Genomic DNA, 19,444 nt, shown 5'->3' with positions numbered 1-19,444 from the left:
CCCGCCCCCCCCGCGGGGCCTGCACCCCCCGCATCCCTCCGCACACCCCCACCCCCGGCCTGCGCGGGGCGGGGCGGGGCGGGGCCGAGCGCGCCTTCCCGGCTGGGGGACCCGGGGTCGGGCCGAGAGCGCGGCCGCCCGGCTCCCCCCACCGCGGTCTGCGCGCCGCCCCCGCCTCCTGAGCGGCCGGTGTAGCCGCGGGAGGGAGGGACGGACCGCGTGGACCTGGCGCGTCCCGCCGCTGCTCGCTCCCGCCGCACCGGGGAGGCGGCGCCCACACGGCCCGGCCGTCGGGCAGGAAGTGCGGCCCCCGCCTCCGCTGGGCACAGGCGGCGTCCGGCCGCGGCCCCTGCTCTTCCCGCGCAGACCCTGGGGTCCCCGGGTCGCCGACCCAATGCGCCCGCTCGGCCTCGTCTACACTCTGGTCTGCGCCAACTTTTGCAGCTATCGGGACGCGGCCGCGGCCCCGCAGAGCGCATCCGTCAAAGCCCTGCGCAACGCCAGCCTCCGGCGAGATGGTGAGCGGCGGGCAGGCTCGCTTGAATCCAAGAGAAAGGCAGGGCTTTTGTTTGCTGTCATCTTTGCTTCTTTCTGTTAGGAAACTTTTTCACAGCAACCCGGTGAAGCGGGGGCCGGGGGTGTCGTGCGGGCCCCGCTCCGGGTCCGGGCTGCGGGCGGCGGAGCAGGTGGGCGGGTGGCCGGGGCGGCCCCGCCAGGTCCCCCGAGCCCCCGAGCCCAGCGTCTCGCCGCCGGGTCCGGGGCTCCCGGAGTGGCCGCCTGCGCGCCCCGCGGGGGGCTCTCGACCTGCAGGGCTGCAACTCGGGTGGGTGGGCGCTTGTGGGAGGCGGAGAGCCTCGAGGCCGGCTTTCCCTGGGGGATTTGTGGTCGCCGTGTCAGTAGGGGGTCAGGGAGGGATGCCCTGCAGCCGGGTCTGGAAGGGACGGAGAACTCCCATGTTATGTGGAGGAGATGTTGGTGCGCGGGGGCTGCCCTTACTGCCCGCAAAAGGGATTTCCCACGGGGGCGGGGGGCGGGGGCCGGGAGCTGTGGCCCGCGAGGTCAGGGCCGGGGAGCCTGGGACACTGGGGTTGCGGCAGGACCCCCCGGGGGCCGCTCTTGGGCTCTCCGTTCCGGTGCGCAGGGCACAGGAGGCTTTCCAGCTGTTGCAGCAACAGAGCTGTCCGGACAGCAGACCTAAGCAACGTCCCAGGCAGGCTTGCTTGTTTTCCTCTACTCCGGAGGACACCTGGGTCAGTGGGCCCAGAGACTTAAATGGAGCTTATCTACTTTCTGGGCTTCGCTTCGGTCAAGATCTGAAGTTGATCTCCTTTATTCTCCACGACAACTAATATTGCCAGTCGTGGGAAGCTGCTTCTGCCATCTGCTTGGGCTGACCCATAGATTTCTGTTTTTTCCTTCATTAGTAATGTCTTTCTGTCCTTCTGTCTGCTGAAAGTTCTACTACAGCCTCTAAGGAGTTCGCCAAGCTCTTCCTAATGGCTTCACTGTTTGAGTTGGCAATCCGTGTTGTCCCATAAATTCGTACTGTACATTTTATTCCCTTATCAGTTTCTCTCTTGGTTTGCCCTTTATTCAGACTTTACTGAAAGACTTTTGAACTATGAAACAACAACAAAAAACTGTATTTTCTGGTGTCAAGTACACTACAGACCTCAGTGTGTGCCAGTCATAGGAAGAGGTGTGGTTGTGTGGAGGGGACACAGAGAAGCCTTAGAGTTACCTCCTGGCCAAAAGATGCCCCTACATTTCCAGAATTACTCTTTCACAGTGTTTTTATGTAAAATATTCCAGCAGTGGATTGCCCTACATCTTAGTTCAAACATAGAATTTCCTTGCTAAGACTTAAAAAAAGGTGTAGGCTCAAGACCAAACTTTTATAGTTTTGCTTCCCTCATTAATGTTTCTACCAGAGACCATCTTCTCCTGGTTGAGTTTTTACATTTGTTAACGTTTGCACTTTATATGCCCTCTTAGCTGTGTAGAGTAAAATGCCATGTATAATTTGCATGACTTCATAGCCATAATTTTGTAATCCTTAGCCTCTCAAGTATCAGTTACAAGATGTCAAGGACAGAAAACGAAAAGTATGTAACCATTGCCTGGTAACCCAAGATTCCAACTAAAACCAAGTCAGGCAGCTCATATTTTTTTTTTTTTTTTTTTTAAAAAGGACACTCTCCTTTTAGTTTTCATCGTTTAAACTCTATACATCTATCTAGTCTATATGATAAATGCTTTATTTTATCAAAATTTTGAAAACTACCCTGGATCAATTTATACATATTTTAGTTAAAGCTGTTTTGCAATTACTAACAGCACACACATGCACACACATTTTGATTAATTTGGATTGCTCAACACTTTCCTAAATGTCAGTCTCATTTTGCAAACAAAAATAGGAGGGGTAAAAGTTAGACTAAGAAAAATTGTTATATACAGAGTAAAAAAAGTTAATGCTCATAGTGGATTATTAGTTTGGGAAATTTTCAAAGGCATCCTATTCTCAAGTGTTACAAAGCATTCATTCTCAAAGAGAGACAAAATTGCCCCAAAGCAGCAAAATAAGATCTTAGAGGGTGAAAAGGATCTTAAATACTACAATGGTTTGTGGTTGTCCAAAGGGTCAGTATGTATAAAGAGATAGATAGTGTATCTGCAGTGTTAACATTTCATAGGGTGGGGATATGATTAGGAAAGAAACTCTAGGGATGCCTGGGTGGCTCAGCCATTGATCCTGGGGTTCCAGGATCGAGTCCCACATCAGGCCCCCTACATGGAGCCTGCTTCTCCCTCTGCCTATGTCTCTGCCACACTCTCTCTCTCTCTCTGTCTGTCACGAATAAATAACTAAAATCTTTTTTTTTTTTTTTTTAAAGGAGGGGCAGCCCGGGTGGCTCAGAGGTTTAGTACCACCTTCATTCAGCCCAGGGCCTGATCCTGGAGACCCAGGATCGAGTCCCACATCAGGCTCCCTGCATGGAGCCTGCTTCTCCCTCTGCCTGTGTCTCTGCCTCTTTTGCTTCCTCTGTGTCTCTCATGAATAAATAAATAAAATCTTTAAAAAAAAAAAAAAGGAAAGAAAGTCTAAACAGGCTCTTGAAGGGAGGATTGATGACAATGAAAAAAAAAAAAAAGTTGAGAAACACTGCCATAGGGTTTTGGTGAGGAAGTAAGAATAAAGGATCTTTGAAAAAGTCTAAACATCATTCGGAAAATCTTAATCACAACAGTTGGGCTGATGAGAGAAAGTAATAACAAATTAAAACTCTTGTTCTGATTCCAGACATTTTGAACTGTTCCCCCAAAGTTCCTTTGTTAAGGAAGATAATAGTCTTGCTCTTTTGACTATCAGGGTAAGACTGCAAGTAAGTCTGGGGAGGACAAGGCATGGAATGTACTAAGGAGAAATAGAGAAGGTGAAAGTTTCCAAACATTAATTTAGGGGCCTTCGAAGACCTGGGCCTCAGATTACAAGTGGTAGGGAGTCACAACAAAGAATTAGCCATGACCCTTGAATGGTGGTTTTAGAAACAGATATCTAATGATGGAACTGTCTTCATTCACAGATGAGGGCCAGCGAAGTGTTCCCGCTAATGCAGTTAGCTGCTACCTAATGCTGGAGTCAGGATGAGAACAGACAGGGCAGGCATCCTTTCTTGGGCATGACATGTGTTGGATCCTGTCCAGCCTGACACACACAGAAGCTTTCTACTTGTACCTGATAACTCCAGATAGCTGGAGTACTAGAAAGGATATGGAAGTGTTAGAGTTGATAAATGATAACCTCCTTCTACTCAGTGTGGGAGGCTGGTCTGCCACTGTCTCCTGGCCTTTCAGAACTCTCCATCACAACGTGTTCTCATTGTAAAGGGGGTACGTGCAGACCCCATCCCAGCACCTGCAGAATGGCTAAAGGTGACCCAGTGATGGTAGAATTTGGTCCCTGTCTGTAGGAGGAAACCAGAGTCTACAGCTAATAAGGGATTAAAGTATAATAGTTTGCAAAACTTAATTGAATATTTACACTTCCTTGTATCATATTTGTTATCCTTAAACTGATTTCCTTTTGATGCCCATTCCTGATCTGCCTCTTAGCACAGAGAAAGTCTTAATTTAGCAGCAGAGTCAACATATTCTTATTTTGGTGCCCGCAAAGTTGGTGCTTTTGTAATAAATGGTCACAACTGGTGTTGCTCAGAGTGTGGATCAAGAAGTAGAAAGGTACCAATTAACTGACAGTATTCCTTACTTATTTTAGAATATAACTAGATAGAACTTCCCATTGGAGGGAGTGGTTAAGGATAGAGATGCACTCTTCACTGTCTTGACCTTTTGTTGTTTTTTCTGTTGCTTTCAGGTGCTGTTGGGAAATGATTCTGAATTTAATGGAGTTTGTTTGTTTAACATGCCAAACTTGAATTGTCTGTTACATCATCACTCTCTAGTGATAGAACAGCAGTTTTACTAATTGTGGTCTTAGATCTTTAAGGAGTCTACTTGTTTCTTAGACACTGGGTTTCTGTTGTCATCAATGATGGCAGCATATTGGGCAGCCCAGGTGACTCAGCGGTTTAGTACTGCCTTCAGCCCAGGGCCTTATCCTGGAGTCCCGGGATCGAGTCCCACATCAGGCTCCCTGCATGGAGCCTGCTTCTCCCTCTGCCTGTGTCTCTGCCTCTCTCTCTCTCTCTCTCTCTCTCTCTCTCTCTGTGTGTCTCTTATGAATAAATAAATAAAATCTTTTTTAAAAATTATGGCAGCATATTGATTTCAATATAAAGATTAGATCTTTTAGGGAAGGCAACAAAACAGAAGACAATGTAAACAAATTACTAGGTTTTATTTACTTTTTTGTTGTTTTTTTAACACTTTTTAAAAGATTTTATTTATTTATTCATGAGAGACACAGAGAGAGAAAGGTAGAGACAAGCAGAGGGAGAAGCAGGCTCCCTGTGGGGAGCCTGATAGGGGACTCAGTCCCAGGACCCCGGGATCACACCCTGAGCTGAGGGCAGAGGCTCAACCACTGAGCCACCCAGGTGCCCCATTTGCTTTTTTTTTTTTTCTTAAGATTTTATTTATTTATTCATGAGAGACTCAGAGAGAGAGAGAGGCAGAGGGAGAAGTGGGCTCCATGCAGGAAGTCAGATGTGGGACCCAATCCTGGGACTCCAGGATCATCCCTAGCTTTTTTTGAAGTAACACTGACATACGATATCCTTTATATGCACTTATATATATTGGATATATATTCTCTAAATTGCAGCATTATTTGCAACAAATAAATAATTTTTAAAGTGTCTGAAAGCTAAGAATCAGTTTAGTGTCAGATCTTATTTTCTGTGTTTATATTTTCTATTCGACTCAAAGGATATTAAAGTTTCATAATCTCATAGAGCATAGTGATGACTAAATATTTTAAACGTAACATGGCTTTGACTTGTTGCCATAGGTTATAGTATTTTATATAGGTTCTTCTAGAGAGGCGAGTTTACACAGGTAGACATACTCTGTAGGAGGAAATGCCACTAGATTGTGAGTTACAATAATGACATTGATTTTTTTGTCTATGGGATTTTCCCTTTCAGGGGATGAGAGCAAAACTTTATTGTTTGGGAATGATAGGGTCAACCAGTGGAGCAGCGTCCCCAGAGTCACTGACCTCTAATGAGCAGTGATAAGCATGCTGTCACACAGGTCTCAGCCCATCATTCTGAGTCTGGACGGATGTGTGTATTTATCTCCCTGTCCTTGAGAGCTGAGTCATAATGCACATCGTCTCCTTCTGGAACTACTCTTCAATTTTCCTGGCTGAATTGATCTGATTAGCCTAAAAAGATACTTCCTGAGCATCTTAATAAAATTCTTCCTCTATTAAAACAAGAACATCTTTTAGGCGAGACAGATGTGGCTGCTTCTAGCTCATCCATGCCATGTCGTTCGGGTCCTGATCTGGTCTCTCACAAACGAGTCTGATGGCTGCAGGTGGAAGGGAATCACGTCAGTCCTCCCGCTTCTTTTTAACATCTCATTTAATTTGCCCCTCACCTGATGTGGACTGTTCTCTAAACATGAAAGGTTGAAGACGAATGTACAAATCGTCCTTTGTCCTGAGCTCTGCTGCTGCCCCCACTGTAACTTATTCATTTTTTCGCAATTATTGTCTCTCTAATCTTTGCCAGTTATCTATCTTTGCTGTGCTGTGTTCAGTTATCTAGCACATCATGAATAAGACGTGCACGGTTCCTGCCTTCTTACAGCCTGTCATCTCCTGGACAATATGGACAAATACATATTCAGTGCCAGTGTATTACAGCTGTCTTTCAGAGGTAGTCCAGTAAGTCCAGTAAGTCCCAGGATTCACCAGAAGGACCATCGTGGTCATAACACATGGAACGGGGAAGCCAAATACACTTTACCTCAGGCTCTCCACCCCTTCCTCAGCAGAATAACTGTTCCATGTTCATCTCTACATTTCTACTTCACATATTTGAATCCATCAGAAGATGTTTATTTAAAAAGGATTATTTTGTGGATAGAAAAGTGTGAAGGCACAGTGCCATGAGATTGTTGCTTTCATGGAGGAAATGCACAGGGGTGTGGGAATTCACAGGGGGCACATAATCTCGATTTGAAGGATTGGGGAAGGCTTCCTGGAGAAAGTGATGTCTAACCTTGGGAAAGAAGGATGAGTAGGAGTTAGAAGCTGTGCACAATGAGGAAAGAGGGTAGAGTTTGCCAGTGGGAGGCAGCCCTTGCCAAGGTTAGGAGATGAGAACATAGCCATCACATGTCCACTAATTAAAGCTCTGGGAAGGAATGTTAGGGAGTCTGGCCATTATTCATAGGACAGTGAGAAGCCACTGAAAGAATTAGTTTGGAGAAAGACGGGGCCTGTGCTGTGTTTGATACTGGGTGCCAGTGTTCCTGAGCAGTCAGCCAGGCCAGTGCTGTGATCAGGAGCCTCCACTGCCTGTGGGACAAACACTGGACCATTTGGTTTTCAAATTGATGGTGGCGGATGTGACTGATTTTCCTAGATGTAAGGGGCCAGTGCCCTGGGACCTCACTGAAATCCCCTCTCCCTGGCTGAACCCCTGTAGCTCTGCACCCCAGATACTAGATTGTGCTCACTGAACCTGACGTCACATTAAGATCATGTAACTAGGGATAGCAACCTGTTTGGTGTGTTTACAACATTTTAAGGTATCTTAAACTTCTGTATTTCAGAATTAAAGCGATTTAAAAGGGAACATTTTTACAATAACTTCTATGTGAAGAACAGTTTTGGCAAAAAGGTACAGGGGGATAATACATAATAGCAAAAAAGAAAGAATCCAAGACAAATACTGTGGCAAAAAATGTTCTCTCTCCTCACACAGTTTTCCAGAACCAAATGTAAGTCATAAATAAAGGAATAAGCCCACGAGACACTAAAGTGCACAAGTGCAGGTACAGGAAGAAATATTTTCTTCCAATGATTTTTTCAACATAAAAATGAAGTATGCCTTATTTACACAAGCACTGATGATGCATATAATAATGTATCTTTGCTCTGCACCGTGGATGGTATGCAGACATCAATATATTAGCTTTAATATTGATGGATTAATACTGTGCTTTTTTGTGTTTTGTGCTGTGTGCAGGTTAGTGGTTTTTGTATAATTGGGAGATAGGGTGTCTGTGGAAGCACCTGGTACAAGCATAAGAGTCTTTCATACGAGGAATGATGAATAATGATTTTAGATTTTTTATTTGAGCACTGTTTTTTGTAGAGTGTTTATGAAGACAGGTTTTTAGCACTTTGCCTGCACACGTGAGCCAGGCATGATTTAGAATCTTGTATCTTAGGATTCTTGATTTCTGGAATTTGGAGGCCAGCATGCCTTCTTGGGGCTGAAGGAGCTTCATGAAAGCTGCTGGGCCTGCTGAATCACACGCTGTTAGTTTCAAACAAGTCATTTCAGACCCAATAAGTTCCTCATCTCACTGAGACATTCAGTAAGCAATATAGCCACAGCCCACTTTGAGTTTTTAACGATTAATTTCTTTATTTTAGAGAGAGAATTCATGAGTGGGGTGGGGGAGAGAAAAGAGGGAGAGAGGAAATCTCAAACCAGATCTCCCCTGAGTGTGGAACCGACGTAGGGACCCTGAGATCATGACCTGAGCAGAAATCAAGAGTTGGAAGCTCAACTTACTGAGCCCCCAGGCGCCCCAGCAACAGTCCGCTTTTACAGACGTTAACTATTCAGCAACCTCTGCTGTGTAAAATGCAACTGAATGAACCAGTCAGTATGCAAGAAGCCCACTTCAAAGCCAAAGTCATTGTTGCAGAGTTTATAAATGAGTTCATAAGTTCATGGGATAGAACTGAAAGACCATTTACTTCTATATTCCATGTAAGTTCCAGCCCCTGTTTGTGTGGTGTTCACACCCACAGCGGAATAGGAGTATGACAGTAGAATAGAGAACAAGATGGGTTAGAACTATGCATGCTGTTGGTACGGAGATCTGACAGCTAATAGTTTTTCTGCCTCTTTGTCTTTCTGTGCCTTGGAAAGCATCCATAAGACCTAAGCAAGTGTCGCTGGGTTGGGCTTCTTATTGAATAAGACCAGAATGTTCCAACCTGCAAAGGACTGTCTGTGTGCCCCCAGAGTTCATACATTGAAATCCTACCTCCCAATGAGATGCTATTATAGGTGGAGCCTTTGGGAGGTTGCTAATGGCATGAGCGCCCTTATACAAGGGACACCATGGCTGTCCATCACCCTTTCTGCCACATGAGGACACAGCAGAAAGATACTGGATCTGCTGACGCCTTGATCTTGGACTTCTCAGCCTCTAGAACTGTGAGGAATAAACCTCTGTTGTGTAAAAGCCATTCAGTCTCAGGTATTTGGTAACATATCATTAGGAGATTACTATACTAGCCCAGTGACATTGCTGATTCTTAAAATTATGTCCTCAATAAAGGCACCTGGGTGGCTCAGTCGGTTGGGTATCCAGATCTTGATTTCTGCTCAGGTCATGATCTCAGAATCATGAAGTTGAGCCCTGAAACAGGCTTCATGCCCAGCAGGGAGTCTACTTGGGATTCTCTCTCTCCCTCTCCCTCTGCCTCTCCCACCACTTCCTCTCTCAAGCACGCTACCTTGCTCTCTCTTTCTTTCTTTCTAAGATTATGTGCTTAGTGGGTTTGTCGGTACCCTAAACTGAAAGTGGTACGACCTTAAGTATATATGAATCTTAACCAGAAAATTGGCATTTCTGTGAAAACTTTGTGGAACACAATGTTTATAGCCTGTATAATAATAAACATGTTGTCATTATTTTGGTGGTAACTAATAGATTTGTGTTTGTCAAGAGGGAGGTGAAGAGGGATTTTGTGGACACTTTGGATTAGACCATATTGGGGTCAGGATTCTTAGGTGGAAATGATGGGCTGATCCTAGTGCAAAATCTAGTTCTTTTGCAAGAAAATAAAAGCAACTACATAATTACAGAATTGGAATTACTTAGATTAACATCAGTTCATGCCATGTTGGATAGATGGATGGATAGATGGACAGATGGGTGGGTGGATGGGTAGGTGGGTGGGTGGATGAATCTGTAGGTGGATGGATAGATAGATGGATAGGTAGATGGATGGATGGATAGGTAAATGGATGTATATGTCTATATCTGTGTCTGCATCATCTAACTGGTTTAAATGAACACAGCTTATGCTCTAATAAGTGCTGTAGTTGCTAAACAACAGTCACTGTTTAAACCTGCTATCAGGACCAGGGAAGCGACAGTGCTCTTACAAGTCAGATTCTGTTCCGGTCCATCGTGTTTGTGGTCAGGGTGTCTCTCCTGTGCACGAATCCACGACTCCTTCAGTGCCATGACCTAAACCCACAGTTTACTACTCTTTTGTCCTTAAATTTTCCCTTTTTATTGGTTCTACCTCCTCAGCCAACATGATCAGGTTTCCTTGAACCCTCCCACAATGTACACAGGCCATTTTACTATTTTTCTATTTTATCATCGTATAAGCATGTGTGATCTCACCACAGCTCACTGCCTTATCCACTGTGACATGAAGTCACTCCAGGCCTCCACTAAACTACTCTGGGTGACGTCATTGTGCTTCCTCACCTTCTCTGAGATGGGCTAGTCTTGTCTTCCCTCTGCTTGACCCCGCCTCTCCTGTGCCTTAACTGCTCCTAAATGCCAGGTTTGAAATGGTGATAGAAATAAAACCAGAACTACCACAGTACTTGTTTTAGGTTCTTTGAAGGAGCAAGATTAGAGAAGGCCTTAAAAGTGTATTTTATGTGCTATTCCCCCTGTAACCACTATGAATAATGAAAGAAGCAGCAAAGATATTAGAATGTAGTAGAGATTTTGATAATACAGAAAGAGCATCCAAAGATAAAAAATATAAAAAATATATTATAACCTAGTAAGTTCTACAATTACAATATTTTGGGGAAGATATGTATAAATACATTATAATATATATATATATAAACTTAAAATGTTTTAAATAGAAGGGTATATATGGCTATGGAAATATGACATTGAACACAGACATAGATTTTTTTTTTTTAATCATTGAGCACTCATATCTTTCTTTTTGTCCCTTGGCTAGGTCTTCACCCTACTATCTGCCCTGTAAATACAGGTATATTTTTTAAGACTCTGACTTCAGCCTTATTGTCTCACTTTTCTCACTGTTAATCTCTGGAAGATCTTAGCTTTGTCCATACTGTCAACTGCTACTTACATATTGAAGACCTATAAAATATACGTTTACTGTGTCTACCTCTTCACTGAACCCTGAGGTTTCCATTGGCCGATCCCACTGGCCGATCCCCTGGTGCTTAAAGTACAGTCTCCAATTTAGAGGCCTGAGAGTGAAATAATTAGTTTTTTAAAAAATATTAGCTTATTCATCCTGTGGTGAATGCCTTGAGTATTAATCCTTGTTAATTCATTTGGATGCAGTGCAGTTGTGTTCCCATGAAAGGTGGGTGAGTTCTGTCAGGGGGCCTGCATCACTCTTTGCAGACTTTCCTGATTCCAACCCTCCCTGGGGAGAATTGGCTACTCCTTTATTTATCTCACATTTCCATCACAAAGCCTGTGATGGTACTCATTTATTTTCATATCTGAAATTGTCTGATATGAGCATACTTGCTGTATTTAATACAGCCAAGCATCCTCATTGTCTGGCACATAGGAGAAGCTCAGTAAAGTTTGAGGAATCAGGGCAGCCTGGGTGGCTCAGCAGTTTAGCGCTGCCTTCAGCCCAGGGCGTGATCCTGGAGACAAAGGATGGAGTCCCATGTCAGGCTCCTTGCATGGAGCCTGCTTCTCCCTCTGCCTGTCTCTCTGCCTCTCTCCCTCTCTGTGTCTCTTATGAATGAATGAATAAATAAATAAATAATCTTAAAAAAAAAAGTTTGAGGAATCAGTAAATCAATCACAAAAGTGTCTCTTTGTGCCCCTCATTGAACCACATGGGCCCTCCCACAGCAGACTATGAAGGGATGGGGGAAAGGGTATTTAAACTTGGAATCAAGGTGACAGGTTTCTGTTCATTTTCTGGGGGACTGTTATACCATAGAACAGGTTACGCAATAGAAGGAGGGAAGGAAAAAAAAAAAAAAAAGGAGGGAAGGCCATGGAGAGGGAGCCTGTGCAGCACCCATGCAGATGGAATCTCGAGGCAGGAAGGTGGGAGAGACACACTATTCACATGAAATACATACACAGTGAACATGATGAGTCAACATTATATTATCATCCTTTTCAAGTACATGATTTCAGGGTTGCGGGTGTATGATAATAAAACCTGGTATTTCTGGAGTACTGGCCACATGGCAAAGAGCTCTCCAAACCTCAGCGACAGTGGTTGGTGTGAAGAGTTACGTTTCAGTAAGACTTTGTGGATAATGCCAAGATTACACAGATTTTTAGACTGCTGCCTAGCCATAAGCATGACATCTGGGAGTTCACTTTGGACCGAGATCAATGAAGTGTGTGAATTTATCTCCCCCCTGCAAAAAACCTCGACACATATGCTTGACTACAGTGACTCCTTTTAGGGATACATTTCTTTTCCAGTATTAATATTTGAGTACTTTTGCACGAAATTCCTACTACTTAATAAAAGTTCAGAAGAAAGAGGTAAAAATAAATTAAGGATCAGGAAACAAGTCTTCAGGTTCAATGTGGATGATTAATGAACATTAAGAAAGATTAATCCATCTCTATTCTGTGTATATAGAGAGAGCATGTGTAACCCACATGTTATTTTACTGAGGATTAAACAAGACAGTTGCCATCAAATGGAATAAAAAATATATGTATTTCCTATAAAAACAAAAGTTTCATGGATGAATAAGTATGGAATTAAAGGATTTTTATAGAGTTGTTAATTTAAAAAAAAAAGAAGAATGAAGCAAGAGCTATTTGGAATTCACTTTGAATACAGCATATGGGGCAGCCCAGGTGGCTCAGTGGTTTAGCGCCACCTTCAGCCCAGGGCGTGGTCCTGGAGCCCCAGGATCAAGTCCCACGTCAGGCTCCTGGCATGGAGCCTGCTTCTCTCTCTCTCTCTCTCTCTCTCTCTCGTGAATAAATAAATAAAATATTTAAAAAATGAATACAGCATATGGGGGATTATTTAAATACCCTGAGAAGAACTACCGTGGCTTTGTATTGTTTTGATTCAATTCTGTAGATTAATGCTTTTCACCAAACCCAATTCCAATAAACATGAACACTACTCATTCACTCAGCAGATGTTTGAGAGCTGCCTGCATGCAAGGCTCTGGATGACCTACTGAGGTAGAAACAGGTGAGCTCCAGGCACAGTCTCTACTCTCTCAAAGCTTATACTTTGGCTAAAGAGATACAGTATGTCTGTGAATAAGCACAGACAAGGCAGTGTCCATCTGAGTGCCACCGTTATGTGTCCTAGGCTTTTTGTCTGAAGAATCAGTCCTGTTGACCAAATTGTAACCATAAATCATCTCCTATATTTAGTTCAGAAAAAAATGATACTGGTAAAGCTGTAATGGAGCACAGTATTCTTCAAAGGTTGAAAAACAACTCCCTCATTGGTTATCACTATTCTATTAATTAAAATTCAAGCAGAAAAGTAACTTTTCATTGTAGAACTGGGAGTCATACGTTATTGATTTTCTCTTTTACGTATTTAGATGTTAGCCTAAATATTCCTGAACCACAAAAGCAAAAAGTGTGGGCTCATTTAGCATTAACTTTTTAATGCTTAATTATTAACTTTTTACTATGTAATATGTAATGTGATTACTTGACCACTGGATGGCAGTAGAAAAAAGACAGCTTTCTGTGTCATATTTTTTTTACTCCCTCTCCTGGGAATGTGAGTTAAACTAGGGAAATTTCAAATTTTTCAAAGACAGTGGAAAAAAAAAAGGACAATAATGGTAATCTGTCATTAATATACAACCATTCTAGTCTATGTGATATCAATTAATTGTGGATATAATTAAAATAGTTGAATCAGTTATATGACTGTTGTATTGTTCTGTGCCATTTACATATCCAGTTTGCGTGCATGCCTAAAATTCATGAAAATAGAATTTAGAAACATCGATTAGTTGAAAATTATTTTCTGAATGACATTTGTGTGTGCACAGCCATTAGCTGACCAGTTTCTTTTGAGCACAAAACCAGCTAGTTGGCCACTTCAGACTTGCAAAAGGTCCCTGGAGACTCCTCATCACTTGCCAGGTGTTTATCAAAAGTAAGTTATTTAGGGGGACAAAAGTATTAGTATCGCATTGGAAGTGAGAAGTCATCCTCTCAGGTTACTATTGTTTATGGGACCTTGAGGAGACACGGGAAGAGCGGTGAGCCTGTGGAAGCACAGGGACATGAAACCTGCAGCTTGTTCCCAAGGTGAGGGCAGTAGGTGGTTAAGGGCATGTAAAAGCACAGAATTGCTGTATAAAAACTTTTGGTTACGTCCATCCAGCTTTAATAAAGATTGCAGAGTGGCATATGAAAATGACCATTTTTAGTGAATGCATTAGGGCAGATTGGAAAACTATGTGTTGGAGTTTGTCTTCTGCTGATGACTTGCAACCTCAATTAGGTTGCATGTCCTAAATCTGGCATCTCTAAATGATGCTTTCTATGGCAAAGACTTTGTAGGTGTGATTTAGCTAGGGATTTTGAGATGCAGGGATCATCTGATGTGGGCCCTGATGCGATTGCAAGTGTCCTTATAGGAGAGAGACTGAGGGAGTTGTGACATAGGCAGAGAAGGGCATTGTGACCACAGAGGCAGAGAGCAGAATCATGTGGCCAGGAACCGCCAGAAGACAGGAGAGACACGATGGATTCTTCCGTAGAGCATCCAGAGAGGGAGCATGACCCTGCCAACACCTTGATTTTGGGTTGTGGCACTGATCTCAGATGTCTGGCCTCTAGAACTGTAAGAGAATAAATGTGTGTTGTTTTAGGCCAGCCAGCCTGCGGTAATTTGTTACAGTGCCTACGGGAAACTAGTAGAGAGTATGACAGAGCTTTCAATGTGAAAGATGAATAGTTGAACTATTTGTTGAGCTCAGTTTTCTAATCACTTATACGTTTCACTAGCCAGGAAATCTGTATTGTCAATTTAATGGTGCATTTAGATCTCTGCCTATGGGAATTCTCTAGTACAACAAGCCTTACTTTTGCCCTTGTTCCATATCAATATTTTAGAAAATCCTGGCTTCAACTCTCATCTGTTTTTCCAGCTCAAGATTAAGCCCTGACATGATCAAAAGGACAATGTTCCTCGTTCATTATAGTTTCATTAATTCTTAAAATTCTCTCTTAACCCATATTGTGTCATTCATAGTTTTGTTGGCTCATGTGTATTTGTTTGTACATTCCTCAAACATTTGTTGTGAGCTCAGTGTATGTTAGTTTCTAGGTTGGATTCTAGGGCAACAGCATTGAAATGATATGATGATAATTACTTTATTAATTAGCTACGTGATAATGGTTGTCATCCATGGAGTACTTGCTTGTACGAAGATTATGTTGATGTAACATACTTTGTGTTAGTGCAATGGCGATATTTTATGATAGGTGGTGGAACATTGAAGAGATATATCTTGATGAGATATTAGCAGCTGTTAAGGTTCTTGGGAATTTGGAACTTAAGAGAGAATGAGAGAATTCTCGTTGAATTTCTGAGCCCAGTTCCATTAGCTTAAATTGAACCCAGCCCTTGCCAATCTAGAGCATCATTGTCCAACAGAAATCTAATGCAGGCCTATGTCACTAAGAATTTTTTTGCAGCCAGGTAAAAAAGTTAAAAAGAAATACATGAAACTGATTTTAATAATATATTTTATTTAACCCAATCTATATCCAGATATTGTCATTCAGTGTTCAATGCATATTTTAAAATACTGACATATCTCTTCATATTCTTTTTATCATGAATATTGAGCCCTCAAAATAGGATATGCATTTTACACGTTACAACAACATCCTATTTCAGATTAGACACATTTCAGATACTTAGTACTAATATGTGGCTAGTCATTAATAGTTCTAACAGCACCATTCTGAGACCTTAATATCATTTATCATTTATTTTATCATTGGTCTTTTTCCAATATAAAAGATAATTTATGAAAGCTCTTTAGCTCTTTTTTGCAATGTGTTAAAATTGACTGAATCGCTTTTTAGGGAAACTAATAATCTAATATAGGCAAGTTTTATGTGGTTTCTATTTTGCTTTCTTATAATATCAACATGGATGCATTTAATGTTTCTGATTGCTTTTATATATTTTTTAAAAAGACACAAAAAACCTTATAGTCATCTAATAGATATGCAGTCAGCCAGGCTACTGAGTTTTTCTGCCAGGTGCAAAGTTTTCTGCTATTTGAGAAGCTTCTTATGCAAACAGCAGCTGGCACTTCATTTCTCTGTCATGGATGAAAAAATCTGTGTTTAACCAGCTTTGGCATTCTTTTCATTTACAACTTAATTTGACATAGGTACTGATAACATTCTTTTTTATCACTTGATCGTTTTTGAAAATTGCTCTTTCTGGCTGATCAGTAAAAGATTTGTGAAAAACAAAGGCTTGCCATGTGTTGAGGGAGGCTTTAATCTATTAGAAATTTGAAATGGCTTTTTATTAAATAACCTATATCTCCCTGGATTTAGAGGCCTTGAGCAGCGTATGTTTGGAGCATGCCCTTTTAAAGGAAAATTAAATGTTAGGAGTGCAGATGTTTTGTATTTACAAAATCTCAGATCTACCAGTTACTCTATGGGCCGCGATGAAGAGATGATCAATAAAAATTATTACAGAAATATAATCATTCTTCCTTTTTGTTCACTGACACATTCTTTAAAAGATTTAATTTATTTATTTGTTATTTATTCATTCATTCATGAGAGACACAGAGAGGAGAGACACAGGCAGAGGGAGAAGGAGACTCCCTACAGGGAGCCCAATGTGGGACTCGATTCCAGGACCTCAGGATCAACCCTGAGCCAAAGGCAGATGCTCAACACTAAGCCACCCAGGCGCCCACAGTGACACATTTCTATCAAACTTTTTGTTGGGTATTTGTCAGCATGGTCTTTTAATTTGCTAATAATTTGGGCAAGCAAAAGCATTCTGTCAAATAAATGCGGCTCGTAAGAGTGTCCTGTTTTTCCGTAACTGACTCTCAAACCATGTCCCCCGATTACATTCCTGTGAGAGGCTCATCTGTAGTGGGTAACACATAACGACGCCTGATTTCCATTGCTGCTAGATGTGTTCCATCTTCGGGTGGCAGGCTGAAGCTGCACTGCCCGAGGTCTCAGGTGGAGGGCCCTTGAAGGACCTCAGCACGGTGCCCTTACCGTTGGGGACAAACACCCAGGATAGCAAAGGTTTATTCTAAGAAAGGAACTCCTTCATGAGCTGAGAATTTCTTCAACAGCTCTGTACGTGTTAGGATACAGCATGACTCGACTTCTGGGGACATATTTTGTTCATCAGGCACTTTTCAGAAAAGTGGTTTTAAAAGCAATTCTGTCTTTACTCTGCCATCCTCACTCACCTCTACCTGAAGTTATATCTTTATTTGTGGGTGTCCTGTCTTCTCCCAAGACTCTGAGATGTTAGGATGGAGACTTGGTCTCTTTGATTCCCTACTATATCCCTGACTCTTGGAATAGTACCTGGTGTGTCAGAGGTGCTCAGTAAATATTAGCTGAATGACTGCATGAACATCAGCAGAGTGAACAGTCCAGGTGAAGCTCAGACTTGCAGCAGGAGGAAAGTCTATGTAGGCAGCAGCCATGGACTGACTTTGAAACTAAGGAAGCTTAGGCTGCAGGTCTCTCCCTCACTGGTCCCTTCCAAGACCCTGTTACATAAATTGATATCTATAATTTGTTTTTCCTTTTTCTTAAAGACAGCATCTCAAATTGTTTAAGCATCACACTCCACAAAATCTGGGTCATTCTCTGGCATTAAAGTATATTTATCTTGTCATAGGAGATTTGCTCTGCAGAAGTATGAAAATATCCTCCATCAGGTGAGCAAATTAATACAGCAGGAGGTTGTTTACCTCAAGAGGTGGATTAACCAAGTCATCTCCTGCTAATGTAAAACATTTGACTGCCTGATCCTCACTGTTAGAGTGCACCTGTCACTTCCCTGACTGCATTTCTGCTTCCACCATGGAGAGGTGCATACCCCAAGGGTCTATTGAATGTGTTCCCAAACTTGTGTCTATAATTACACAATTCAGTTAAATATTGCGTGGAACAATGAAACCTGAGTGTAGTAAAGAGGGTGTGTTATTTATTACAATGAACATTTATTTATTTTTTTAAATTTTTTTAATTGATTTATGATAGTCATACAGAGAGAGAGAGAGAGGCAGAGACATAGGCAGAGGGAGAAGAAGCAGGCTCCATGCACCGGGAGCCTGACGTGGGATTCGATCCCGGGTCGCCAGGATCGCGCCCTGGGCCAAAGGCAGGCACCAAACCGCTGCGCCACCCAGGGATCCCTACAATGAATATTTAATCGAAAATCCAAACTTTAATGGTGAATTGCTTTAAAAAAATGTTAAGTGAGACAACTCAACTATTTTACAAAGAGTAAATATAAATAAATCTAAAAAGCCTGAAGGGTTCCATGTATAAATTGCTTCACATGTGTCTTTAAGTGTTTCTGTACTTTCGAGACAGAGAAATTGGAAATTATGGATAAGTTATGGACAAGAAAGATCACAGAGAATTTTATCAGTACCAGACACACTCAAAAGTAAAGATCTTTGTACTTCATCTGAACTTGGTCACAGGGATGCACGTTTATATTGTAAGCTAAAATAAAATGTGAAACTCCCCATTTTAACAGACATTTTACATTGGTCAGTCTAGTGCTGTTTCAGCTGTGTTGAGTAGGGTGGTTTCCAACATGTGCACAGAAAAGAGTAATGTCTGAAAGGGACACATGTATAACTGAGCATCCAGTTTATGCCAACAGAGGTTAATGAATTTATGTTAATGATGAAAATAAGGAAATCTGCTTATGGGAGGCTATGTAGAAAAATGATTAAGAGTAACAGGACCTCAGCTGAAATCCTGCCTTGACCACTTGCTAGCTGAGTAGTCTTGGGAAAGTACTCAATCCCTCTGGAGCCTCAGAGATTAAAAGCAAAATGCAACAAACAGTAGAAAAACACTCTATAATAGAGTGAATGTGAAAAGTAGATAATTACCATATGTAAAGCTCTTAACATAATGTAGGGGAAACTCCACCTAATGAAAAATGGGACATTTAGTTATCTGCATTCAGTTGTTTTTCAGGTTTTTTTTTTTCGTTTTTTTTTTTTTTTTCAGGTTTTTATCTTGCAGGGTTCAACATTTGCTTCAGAGGTTACCTTCAATGATAAAAGTTGTACCTCATACTAGTCATACTCATAATGGCTACATCTGCAGTACATTTCTATGATGACTTTGAAGACTCACAAAATTTTAGTGCCAGAGGCTTCTTTAGTCTAGGCCCTCTTCTTGCCATACAGTTGAGGAAACCATGGCACAGAGAGGTGTGGCAACCTGCCTAAAGTCACACAGTGGATCATGCCAGGGTCAGGATTCAAGTACGCGTCTTCTGACTACTCATCTGTTGTTTTCTGCAGCAGTGCAGATGCCTCCTCTCCTTAGGTATGGCAAGTGCCAGTCTCAGCAAGATGATGGCAAAATGAGAGGACTCCATCAACACCTCACTGGTTGTATCATCAATATGCCTATGTTTTACTCCTCCATAAGTGTCTTCAGTCTGGGCTTCTTTATGGCAAATATAATGTCTGTATTTAATGTTTTAAACTAAGGAATAGTGATAAGAATTGAGAACTTG

The 19,444-nt window shown here is 42.1% G+C and overlaps 1 protein-coding gene across 2 annotated transcripts in view; it reads left to right on the top strand.

The window, feature by feature from the left end:
* The first annotated feature begins 89 nt into the window (after positions 1-89).
* Positions 90-19,444, top strand: part of PDGFD (platelet derived growth factor D) — a 228,358-nt gene continuing 209,003 nt past the window's right edge. Inside the window, exon 1 of one of the 2 annotated variants that reach the window (XM_077893277.1) lies at positions 90-518. In XM_077893277.1, the coding sequence (XP_077749403.1) occupies positions 395-518 (124 nt within the window). In that variant the 5' untranslated portion in view covers positions 90-394. The remainder of the gene's footprint in view (positions 519-19,444) is intronic. The other variant, XM_077893276.1, reaches the window with a different exon arrangement.

The sequence above is a fragment of the Canis aureus genome, chromosome 3 (assembly GCF_053574225.1).
Source record: "Canis aureus isolate CA01 chromosome 3, VMU_Caureus_v.1.0, whole genome shotgun sequence".
Taxonomy (NCBI): domain Eukaryota; kingdom Metazoa; phylum Chordata; class Mammalia; order Carnivora; family Canidae; genus Canis; species Canis aureus.
Note: the sequence above shows the minus strand (reverse complement) of the source record. Positions and strands in the feature narration are given on the sequence as shown.